This window comes from Aedes aegypti, chromosome 2 (genome assembly GCF_002204515.2).
Source record: "Aedes aegypti strain LVP_AGWG chromosome 2, AaegL5.0 Primary Assembly, whole genome shotgun sequence".
Classification (NCBI taxonomy): domain Eukaryota; kingdom Metazoa; phylum Arthropoda; class Insecta; order Diptera; family Culicidae; genus Aedes; species Aedes aegypti.
The window spans coordinates 350,723,776-350,736,408 of NC_035108.1; the positions used below are offsets into that span (position 1 = coordinate 350,723,776).

The window sequence follows — 12,633 nt, forward strand, 5'->3', positions numbered from 1 at the left end:
AACCCCTTGAGATATTCCTTGAGGAAACCGTGTAGAGGTTCCTGGAAAAATCTCTAAAAGAATACCTAAAATCCCTGGAGAAATCTCTGCAACTAAAAAGAGATTTAAAAGGAAATCAAGAGAAGCCTTGGAGAAACCTGTAGTGAATGCGACGTTTAATATAAAATATGATGTTATATGCGGAAATTCTTGTAGGGATTCCAGGAGAAATCGCTTGAAGGAATCCCCGGAGAAACATCTGGAGGGATTTCTGGAAAACTCTCAAAATTGTTTCATAGCGGCATGTTTGGAGACATTTCCATTTGTGATTTCTTGAGGCATCCCTGTTATAGCTTCTGAGAGAATCCCTGTATAAACCTGTGAAGGAATTCCTGGAGTAAAATTTCTGGAGAAATAATTGGAAGAACTTTCAAAAGGACCTCTTCATGAATTCCAAAAGGAATCCTTTGAGAAATTTCTGAAGATATTCCTGGAGGTTCGTGGGAAAATCCTTTGTGAAATTTATCAAGAAATTTATAGGGGAATTCCTGAAGGAATCGCTGGGTGATTTCCTGAAAGACATTCATAAAGAAGTCCCTGGAGCAGTTTCTGGGAGATCTATTAAGAAATAACTGAAAGCATTTTCTGAAGAGATCTAAGAGAAATAATTGGTGAAAGTTTTGGAGAAATCACTTGAAAAATTCATTAAGTAGCACCTTGAGATATCTCCGAGTGTAGGCCTGAGTGAAAGCAAAAATACTGAAACCCTCACTGCTCAGCGAATTCTTATCCGATTCAATTATTTTTTTGTCAGTTCACTAGCCCACATATCTAATTTCTAGAAGTGGCCAGAGGAACTCGCAAATATTCCTGTGGCCGGAGTTATTCCGGTGGGTCACTGGGTCAAACAGGGCTATTTTTTGGGACATGCCAAATGTCCTTTATTTATTTGCAATGACAATCATTTTAATTTGCATAAATCATAAAGATCTGATATTCCACATTATATATGAAGAGTTTTGCAGCGTTTTAAATATACTGGATATGGCCATTCGGACGTACTGCCCGGAAGAGCGGGCTGTAAATTTGTTGGATACTAAACCGTTTAAATTCTCGAAAAGTAGAAATCAAACAAAATTATGAACTATAATGCATTCCCATAAGCTTTGCACAGATGTTCAGATACAAATTGGCTACTTGATCGGCCACATGAATATTCCCGCGTTCCTCTGTCCACTTCTAGAAACTAGTTATGTGTGCCAGTATGCTGAAAAAAATAATCATTTGAATCCATTATAAATTCGCTGAGTGGTGAGGATTTTAGAATTTTTGCTTTCACTCAGACCCATACGGGTTGAGGACATCCTGGAGGACAATTAGAAAAATATTTTTTTGCAAAATATCCTGGAACAGTTCATGGAGGTGGTCTAATAACCGAAGGTTAAATTATGGATAATTTTTTGAAAAACTATATGAAATATTTTCTGGCGAAGAATGTTTCAAAAATTCCCTGAAAAAACTTCTGGGAGAATACCAGTATAAATCTCTTAAAGAACTTCTAGAATAATCCTTGGAAAACCATGGTGGAATCGCTGGAGAAATTATCAGAGGAATTCCTTGGCGAATTCTTTGGAGGAATTTCTAGAGCAAGCCTTACAGGAGCTCTTGGAAGAGTTCTGAAGGTATTCTGCAAGAAAGCTACACAGAAAGAAAAATCCATGTAAATTTTAGCGTAAAATCGTGCACATAAAGGGAATGCCAGATTTGTCGCAAACTTACATGACACATCGTGTCATGTAATATTCAATCAAAATCATGTAAATTTATGCAAATTGTCACGTAATCGGTTAGAGTCCATGCAAGATTACACGATATATAGCGGAAACTTACATTATGCCATTGTAATTTTCCACGATGTGACGAGTAAATTTGCGACATATCTGACATTCTCTTCATGTGCATGATTTTACGCTGAAATTTACATGGATTTTTCTTTCTGTGTAGAACAGGAACCCCTGAAAATCATCTAGAGAAATATTCCTGGAGGAAACTCAGTAGGAATTTTGATTAAATTCTAGGAGGAATTAGAAGTTCCTCTATTGATTCTATAATGAGTTCCATCAGCAATCTTTCCTACAAAAAATCCTTGAGGAATTTAACAAGGAATTCACCCAGGCAATGGGGTTCCTTTTAAAGTTCTTCCAGAATTTCCATCTGTAGAGTTTCTATCAGAATTTATTGTAAGCATTACACTATAAAAGGCTCTACCATAATCAAATAAGAGATTCCACCAGGAACTCCATCAAAATTTCCTCCATGAATTCCATCAGGAGTACTTCTAAAGATTCAATGATGAGTTCCACGAGGGATTGCATCGGGAGTTCCATCATGGTTTCCATTAGGAGTTTCTATAGGGTTTCTATCATGAGTTTTTCTGGGTATATCATCAGATGTGCTTCTTTGAATTCCATCAGGAGTTCCTTCAGGGATTCCACCTGGATCTTCTCTAGGAATTCCATCAGAAGTTCCTCTAGCAATTCTAAGAGAAGTTCCTCCAGGGATTCTGTTCTATCAGTAGTTCCTCTAGGGATTCCATCAGGAGCTCTTCTAGAGATTTCATCAAGAATTTCTAGGAGGATTTTATCAGGAGTACCTCTGAGAGTTCTTCTGAGGATTTCATCAGGAGTTCCTCCAGAGATTTCATCAGTTTGTATAGGGATTCCTCCTGGAGTTCCTCCAATGATTCCATCAGGAGTTCCTTCAAGAATATCTTTAGGAATTCCTCCAAGGATCAGAAGATTCTATCAGAAGTATCTTTAGGGCTTCCATCAGAGTCCTTCTGAGGATTTCATCAAGCGTTCCTCTGGGAAGTCCATTAGAAGTTCCTTCTGAGATTTCACCTGGAATTCCTCTAGGAATTCTTTCAGAAGTTCCTGTAGAGATTATATCAGGATTCCATAGAGGAATTTCATCAGGATTTCTTCTACGGATATCATAAGAAGTTCCTCTAGGGATTCAATCAGGAGTTCCATCAGCAATCTTATCAGCAATTCCTCCAGGGATTACATCAAGAGTTCCTTCAGAGATTTAACCTACACACCAAAAAATATCTTAGACTTACACGTAACGTAATTTTAGCTACAATCATGCAAAGCCATTTCTCATGTATTATTCAATGATAAAACCTACAAACACATCTATTATATTCAAAATTGCTAGCAAAATCCTTAATATTGAACACGAAACGTCTTCTCTTAAAGAACGTTGCATGCAAAACGGCTCGGCTTACATGATTTTCACGCTGAAAATTCAATCATAAATAATGCACATCAAATGACAAGCCGTCAATTCATCCATGTGCATTATATTTGACAGAATATTCAGCGTAAAATCATGTAAACCAAGCATTCTTGTTTGCAATTTCACTTTCTAGATACAAGAAAGCATGCAATATTGGCGAATGTTGGATAAAAGATCATGAAATGTTGCGTATAGAAATTGATGTCCACAACTTCAGTATGTTCTGAAGACTTTGCGATCATCAATATTCGTAACAGTACACTCTTTGAGCCATATGAAGCTTTATGGATAGGAACGAGAAAGTTTCAAGACAATTGGGTTTGTATAGACTGTAGTAGATTTGGTAGATCTTAAGGACCTGAGTTCCAGGATGATTTGGATGACTTCCAATATCCAATTACTTGTCAAAATTTGTGGACACGTCAGTTAAGGCTTTGTGAGTGCTGTAAACCAATAAACGTAGACAACAATCTCTAAAAAAAAAACTTATGAACCAGAATATACTGGAGGACTTAGCCTTATTTCAGGTTCATAAATTTAAAAAACATCCTGAGCCTTCGTAACTTATTAGAAATAACGGGTCTGTTCACACTTTGTATGAAGACATTTCGTTTCCAAATAATAAATGGGTTTTAAAAGGAAGTTTATGTGATTCCCACCCTACCTGATCCAGAGATGTTCTGGAATGACTTTGTCCACAATACTCCGGAGCTATACCTTCCTATCATTTGTGGAACTACAACTAATAGTGAAACAATCCTCAAAATTTTATTAATATGAAGTAATGCTCAAATACGAGCAATTTGAATTTTGTATGTCAGCCCCGTAGCCTACGGGTTAAATATATAAGCGCTTCACATACAAGCTGTGCAACCCATTGAAAACCTCCGCAAATCGTAGAGTATTATCTCTGGAAATTAAATGAAATCTATCACCGAAGGCAAACCTCATGGGAAGTCATTTTGGTTGACTTCATCAATAGTCGCGGAACCCATCTTCCTCGAGTACAAGCAAGTATTTCAGTACACAACACCACCCATCATCCGTTTCTGATAGTGACTGTGATTAATACTGTTGAAACTTCAAGAAACACACAAAGATCCCCCTCCCAAAGTTCGTGCCACTGAGGGGAGTGCGGCACACATTAGCGTTAATTAGAAACACGCTCAACTGGCTCCACCCCCTTCGCAATAACTTATTAACCCACATAAATCTCGTTCTATTTGCTTTGGCTTGGCTATCAAAACGGTGGTGTGGTAATGGCCCTGCATCACTACGATCGCCTCCTCCGGGTGCACTATGCGATGCAGCCTCACTACAGATATTAATCCGGGAGACTCATCAATCTTCTCACATCATTTTACAAATCAGACTCAGGGATCGGGGGAGTGAGAAAATTCTCGACGAAGGCGTGTCAACGATCATCTATTCTGAGCGGACGACCCCGGTCCGGTCAGATCGATCGGTTGACATTCAGATGAACGCGTGTCGGAATTTATTGGCGCGCCAAATCAACATCGCCACCGTCGTCGACGTCGTCATCAGCCAATAAAGCTACATTTATAAACGATCAGTGCTAAATAGCAAACGGTTAGTGCGGTAGGTGACGGGCATATGGAGATATGTTTTTATTTCGCGTTTATGAATGATGAATGTTGATGGTTTTTGCTGAACCTTTCCGCGATCGCTATCGCTAATTGCTTGCAGTCTGGCTTTTGTGGCGCCCAACACGATGCTGGTGGCGTGCAGAATGCAACACCTTTTTGGTGATCCTTAAATGGTTTCTAACTACAATGGGATTGCTTTGTTACCTACCAGTCTTGGGGTCAGAAAACACACCCGAGGGCGACAAGTTGGGTAGGTTTCGGAAATTGAATACGGCTACTGTTTTTGCGATCTTGATTTTGATTGATCTGCTCCTAATGACTCATTCAACAATGGCAAACAGACAGTCGGCGCATTTCGAATCAAAATCCGGGAGACTGGCATTGTCGAACGAATTTTTATGTCTTGGATAGTGTTGCATTTATTTTTTGTTAGATAAACGAATTGATCTCTATCTATTTCGAGCATTTGAATAAAACATCTCAGAATTCGTGTTTTAGGGATCACCGGACAGGAATATATTCTTACTTGAATATTCTTTACTGAATTGGTTGCCACTAAATGTCATGGATACTCTCCATCTCATAATATTAGTATATCAAGATCCAAGACTCTAGAAGCTAGTATGATTGGAACAGATTCCGCTAGAACCTCAAAAATAGAGGTTTAAACTCCAAAGTGTTGAAAACCTGCAGAAAATACCAGACTGCAACCAGAAAAATCATTTGCTCGAAGAAATAGAAGTTGGCTCTCCAGCAATGACATCTCCATCATCATACATCATAGTTTTCAACTCTCTTGTAATCTACACTCCATTGTATAACTGCTTTCCCTGCACCGAAAGCCGACACCATAACAATAGACAATTAAATTAGCCACGAGTTCAAATTTCCGCCGATCTCTCCGATGAACTCCGATCTATAACTGCGGCACCATAACTCATTTCTCTCCTGATCCTCGAAGATCGGGACAAACGGCGCAAAACGATTCCCATATATCTTATCGCTTGCTCCCTAGTTGCAAACAAGCGACAACAAAAGAGACACACTGACTGCAATCCGACCAGCAAATCTGAATCTGTAAGAATTGATACCCGATCGCCACCAGAAGAAAAAGCATTTGGCCAGTGAAGTGCCGGATGGCTGCCTCCGATTGCAAATCGATGGAACGGGATCCCCATCGATATCTCGATCTCCGACTGCTCATCGAGTCTCGTTAGATCTTTATCTGCATCCATAGAGCAGCATTGTGTGCATGTCTATGCTGGTAGCCTTTGTCGAGGATAAAACCCATTAGCTTAGCTAGATTTTTTGTATAGGGGAGGCTCCATACGCCCATCGTGTTCTGGTGTCGGGGATAAAACATCTGCCGCAATATCATACTCTCGTAGTTTTCGTAAAATTTTGATACTTTCCAAGTTTTTAGCAGGTCTATCAAAATGTTTTATGACGCGTAACACATAAAGCAGTTATAAAAAAATATAAGGTACCGTGGGGGAAGTGTAGCAGTGGGGTAAGTGGATCATTCGTCCGTAATAAGAATAAATACTTTAATATTCCGAATGTTTTCACACCTTTGCTTAATTTTAGGTTATATTCTCACGTACACACTGATACTACTGCAAAACTGATACTACATGTGCACTAACACAAGCAAACTTGCTGACTGCAAAAATCAATTCATTTTAAAGTTGTTTACTGTCGATAAAAAATCCATTGAATCTCTGCCTAAAATCGAATACTATTAGTTTTTTCAACACATTATGAACATTTCAGTTCTAATTGTATGAATCAGAATGACAAAAATGAAATTTTCATAAATAAATACAGATATGTTGGTCATGGTACACTTACCCGCACTTTTTAATGGGATGGAGTAAGTGGATCAACTATTGTTATCAAATATTGGCAGACTACTTACGTGGATTTGAATAAGCTTTAGTGTCATCAAGTGTTGTTTTCCTTTTACATTTTTCATTCCTAGCTTGAATTTGCCAAATTGACCTGAGAAAATTTCAATTAATCCACCTAAAAGTGTTGTACAGTCTTTCTAGTACAACAAAAAATGAAAATTGAACGATTTAAACAAAATTTTACTTGTTTTTTCTAAGCTGAAATGCAAGAGCGCACAATATACAAATTGTCAAGCTGAAAGCATATTATCGTATGTTTTTTGACCATATCGATTATTCTAAACAGACGATATAAATATTTCCATAAATAGAATAAAAAGATTTCAGTATGTTAAACAAAAGTTGATGTAATTAATATTTTTAAACTACGAGTGTCTTTCGAAAACGTCGTTAGGAATAATCCTCAATTCTTTTGTATGATTCAGGTGCATAAAATAGATGAATTTGCTCCAAAATATTCTAGTTACAGTGTTTGTTTTTGTTCGAATAAATGTAAACTAATGTACACATATTTATCATAATGTTTTAGTAAAATAAAGATTTTTTTTATTTTCAAAGCTATCAAAATATATAACATATAACATATAAGAAGAATGACAGTAATATCATTCTTACTATACATGATTACATCACATTTGTTTTGAGGATAGATTTTTTTTATAGGTGATCCACTTACCCCACCATGGTGGGGCAAGTGGATCATTTGGCGCAAATTTTCAAGTCCCTCATGCTCAATAGATATCAATCAGAAAAATCAAAATAATTGACGATTTGAAGTATAATAGTCCCTCATTTGTCATCCACAGAAAAAAGTATGAATTACATTATTAACGTTAGCTATACATAATAATGAAGTTTACTATTGATTTTTCTGTATCCACTTACCCCACGGTACCTTATTTCGGTTCCAACCCGTTAGGTCAAATTTCGTAAAATTGAAGGCCATGCCGTCAAGGGTCATTGGGCCTATAGTGACCGATAGTTCCATTGCACTATAAGCCAGGGACGCAATCTGACGGGACAAAATTAATAACTCGGTAACGAAGCATTTCCGGCATTTGATGTCTTCGGCAAAGTGTTTTGTAACAACGATGACCATTAGCATGGGAAACGGTTATATGAAAAATTTAGATTCTCGCTCCAGTCCACTTTTTGGATTGCATTTAGGTCCCATAACAATTGTGCGAAATTTCAGCCCGATCAGAGAAACTATATTTTAGCGCCAGCCGTTCAAAGTTTGTATGGGATTTACTATGGGAAAACTTACTTTTGCAAAGAATAATCGCTAGAGGTCGCTCATATTGCTCTATAAAAATTCTGAACACAGATCTCGATAGGTATTTCTACGATGAACAACATTGCCGAAGACCGCAAAGCAATCCAATGCTTGCGAAAAAAGTTATTAAGCATAGAATATTTGGAAATTTTACCCGATTTTGTTGTTATTGTTATTCCTTTACGTGTTAATTAACGTTGCCTTGCCAAAAGGTTTTCATTGAATAACTTTTTTCTCAGGAGTCGGATTGTTTCGCGATCTTCGGCAATATTCTTCATCGTAGAAACACCTATCCAGGTGTGTGTTTAGAATTTTTATATAGGTCAATGGGCGACCTCTGGCGATTTTTCATTGCAAAAGTAAGGTTTCCCATAGTAAATCCCATACAAAATTTGAACAGCTGGCGCTAAAATATAGTTTCTCCGATCGAGCTGAAATTTTGCACAGTTGTTATGGGACCTAAATGCAATCAAAAAAGTGAACTGGAGCGAGAATCTAAATTTTGTCCCACACTAATGACCATCTACTGTCATACCCTGTCCGTTGGTTCAAAAAGGGGTATGGGCGCGTTCTGCCAACTCGGTCGAGGCAGATTTCTTGTGTGAGCAAGTTACAACATGGACGTTCTAAAGTGCCAGAATGAAGTGTTGTGCTTGTGGGGAGCATTTGAAGATGGGATGGAAGGTCATAACTTCGCGTGCGCGTTTTATTTCTGCTTCTATAATAAGTTATATATAATAATAACATGTCGTCGCGTCAATTTTATCATAATGATCTTTTATCTACATCCGTCGAACCATTCTGAATGGCCGTTGTTAGAACACCACCAAGAACTTCTCACATGCAGTAAAGCTGAATTGTCCTACACTGAAACATTAAGGTTTTCGCTCCTTCGGATTAATTTTTTGTTGTTTATCGTCAGTTTTTTTTTGTTTGTTGCTCAGGCTTAGACCATGGGTTGGTCCATCTTGCCTTTTGTTGTCACTTTGCGTTTGAGAATTGTTGTTTTTGATGTTGATTTAGAGTGGAAGTACCCTATGTTGCTAGGTTTTTTTCCGTTTTACAGCTTAACGTTAATGTCTTTAAGGAATTGCACAATGCTTTTCAACTCATCAATCTTGTGGTCTTCAAATATTCTGGCTATGGATTTTCTGTTCTCTAACACTTTTGCCTTCGCTCTGGTGTTGAGCCATCGGATGCAATGATATAATGTGTGCTCTAGGTCCTCTACTTCGTCGCACAAGTCGCACAATTCGTTAGTCTCCCATCTCCACTTGAATCTTCTATCCTTCGTCATGCAGCGATTTGATCTTATGCGGCTCAACACTATTTTTTCTTCTGTCGTCATTTGAAGTCCTTTGCACCACGGTCTGTTCATAGGTTCCTTAGCAAACGCGAAGTGTTTGGCTCCTTTTGTTGATGATATTTCTTGATATATCCTGGTCCATTTTTGTCAAATGGTTTTTTTTAGCTAGGATTACTGCGTCACCTAACGTTAGTGATCCCTGGGCTTCTTGATCCTTAATCTCGCTATTTTCTGTGGCTTGTACTGCTATCTTGTCCGCTGTCTCGTTTCCCTGGATCCCTACGTGACTTGGCATCCACTGGATCGTCACCTGTACAGCGATTCTATCTGTAGCGATATGTTTCTAACTATGTGGTTCGTTCTACTTTTTTCCTTGTTTTTGAGGCATTCGCAGGCACTTTTCGAATCTGTTATGATGACTGCTCGAAGGTATCCCTTCTGTGTTACGATTTTGAGCGCCGCAATCGCTCTGAGTTCTGCGTTGGTGATACTCGCGTTGCTGTTGATCTTCTCGGCGCTAAATGTGTTGTCTGTCCCATCTATTGCCGCTATTGCTGTTCCGTGCGTGTTCTTTGAAGCGTCTGTGAACAGCTTGTTGCTGTTAGCGTACTTGGTGTTCTGAAGCTGGTTTGCTGCTGCCTTCCATTGCTCCGGGCTTATATTCGTTTTTTTTTCGAGTCTATTCCTGGCAGGGAAGTTTTCACTGCGAATGAGCAATTCTGAACCTTTCGCAGCTCTTGTTCTAGATCTGCCGTGTTCGTGCGTAGCTGGTTCATAATTACTTTGTGTTCGCATGCTAGTAGTGATAGATAGGAGCCGTTGCCTCGGTTGCTTGTCATAGCTTTCTCAATGAACTTGCGATTGAGATTTTTGCTCTGTTTTACCTTCAGAGTTTCCTTCAGTGCTAGCCACTCTAGTCTCAGGTCCATCGGTAGTTGTCCTGCGTCTGCGTGCATTACGTTCACCGGTGTACTTTTCAAATATCGCATGGCTACTCTGATGAATGCGTTTTGTATCGTTTCTACCTTTTTCTTGTTCGATTTGGCTGCTGTGCCGTAGATTACTGCTACGTACTCTATCTTGGACCTGATCAGGGCGTTCCCTATTTTGATCATGGTTTCCGGGTCCGCTAGGCTTCTTCTGTTGCTGATCATCTTAAGCATGTTAATGCTTTTTCCTGCCTTTGTTACTACCTCCTCTATGTGTTTTCTGTGTTTGAAGCCTCGGTCTATCGTGTATCCCAGATACTTGTGTGTATTTACTATTTCTATCCTTTCTTCGCGTATTTTTAGTATAACGTTCGTGTCTTTTATTTTGCTGAAGTTAATGTCTGCACATTTTCTCGGATTTATTTTTAGGTTCATGTTTGTTAACCTTGTATTCAGCTTTGCTAGGTAACGGTTGGCTTTACCGACTATCTCGTGTTCTTCCCCGAAAACTAGGATTGTGAAGTCGTCCGCGAACTGGACAAGGACCACTCCATCTTCTTCTAGCTCGTGTAGACTCGCCGTGTAAATGTTGAAAAGCAACGGGGAAAGTGGACATCCTTGAGGAAGTCCAGTGTTCGTAGTGATCGCTACCGTTCCTTCTGGAGATTGGATGTTGATTTGTCGTTCCCGTAGATATTCGTAGATCCACTCCGTTACTTTCGATGGTGTCACCTTTTGTACCAGCGTTCCTAGTAATTTCTGGCAGTCCACCGAGTCGAACGCTTTGTCCAGGTCCAGAAAGATCGCCAAACTCTGTGTTTTTTTATTGTTTGGCCTCTTTTACCGAATTAACTACATAGTTGACACAGCTTATGGCGGAGTGGTCTTTTCTGAATCCAAACGATAATTCCGGGAAAAAGTCATTTTTTCCGAGTATTGGTACTCCGGTCCTTGACAATTGTATTGATAATCTTCAGGAATACATTCATAAGCACAATGCCTCTTTTGGAGTTTATGTCGTCCGGGTCTTTGTTAGGTTTTTGTATCAACACTAGCTTGTTCCTCCTCCATCTTTCTGGGTTTGCTCCTCCATACTCGATTAAGCTGGTTACAGATCTCGACTAATATGTCCAATTTCAGCTGCTTCAGGATTCGGTATGATATGTTGTCGATTCCGGCCGCTGAGTAATCCTTCTTGCTCTTTAGTATTTGCATGAACTCCGCTACTTCCAGAGATTTTCCTAGGTCGTCATCCATGTTGATGTTCTTTCCTACACTGTACAGTGCTGAGGAGAAAGGTTTATAGTTTGCTGCTACGAATTTCTCCGCAATTTCCTTTGGTGGGTGTGCGTCGGCTCCTTTCTTGTTTCCTGTTAGGCTTGTGTCTAGTCCTCTGATGATATTCCATATTTGCTTGGCCGGGGTGGATTCGTTGATATTCTCCTTCATTTCAAAGTCGTGTTTTCTTTTCGCCTTCCGCACTATTCTCTTGAAGACGTCCTTGCCTTTTGAAATTTCAACTGATTATGCAGACTATTGTCCCTGTTGTACTTACGCAGATGAAGTCTCTTGCTGTCGTACGCCTCTTGTATCTCCTGATTCCACCAGCGCTTGAGGTAGTTTGCTTTATTGTTGACTATCGTGTAGCTTGCTTTTTCGATATTCTCCTCAAATATATCTTGCATTTCCTCCGGATCGTAGAGGAATTGCGGTTGGATGCAGTTCAGGTAGTCGATAGCTTTTCTCATGTTGACCTTTTTACGTTTTTCCTTGATAACTGGAGCTTTCGTAGTTATACTCATTACTATGCATAAGTGTGAGCTTCCAAACTCCTCTTCCTCTACCTTCCATTCCATCATACCGGCTAGATCTCCCGAGGCCATGGGCAGGTCGATGGCCGTTGGATCGCTGTTTATTCGTGGGATGGTTGTTGGCGTTCCGTCATTCATCATTACGAGTCGGGACGTCAAAAGCTCCTCTGCTATAAGCTTTCCCTTCGGACAAGGGTGGCTATCGGGCTCCCATGAAGGATGTCTTGCATTGAAGTCCCCGGACACTATCACGTGCTTGTCCATCCTTTCGACGCAATTGAATAGCTCTTTTATTCGAGCAAGTTCTTCTTTCAACAATTTGTAATCCGGTGGAATGTAAATGTAATTACCGTGAAGTTTATTCGCATTTTTTATCGCTACTGCTTCAATTGGCTGGAGATCGGGTAGATTTACTTCTTCGAATGCTACGTCTTCTCTGATGCGTAGGGCTACTCCGCCGTACCCTTCCGCTCTGCATTTTTTTTTATTATTTTGTATCCTTTTATTTTGTAGTC

At 39.4% G+C, this 12,633-nt stretch overlaps 1 protein-coding gene across 1 annotated transcript; it reads right to left on the reverse strand.

The window, feature by feature from the left end:
* Positions 1-11,339: 11,339 nt before the first annotated feature.
* LOC110675209 lies at positions 11,340-12,382 on the reverse strand. Its single transcript, XM_021839623.1, has 2 exons — positions 11,863-12,382; positions 11,340-11,812 (listed from the first exon to the last, which is right to left on the reverse strand). The coding sequence occupies exons 1-2, from the start codon at positions 12,380-12,382 to the stop codon at positions 11,340-11,342; spliced, it is 993 nt and encodes a 330-aa protein (XP_021695315.1).
* Between the last annotated feature and the right edge of the window lie 251 nt (positions 12,383-12,633).

Bases quoted from the DNA above. Each gene is read 5' to 3' on its own strand.
- LOC110675209 (XM_021839623.1), bottom strand. From the start codon at position 12,382: ATGGACAAGCACGTGATAGTGTCCGGGGACTTCAATGCAAGACATCCT. The intron at 11,813-11,862 runs GTAAGTACAACA...AAATTTCAAAAG, and splicing joins CAGCAAGAGACTTCATCTGC to GCAAGGACGTCTTCAAGAGA.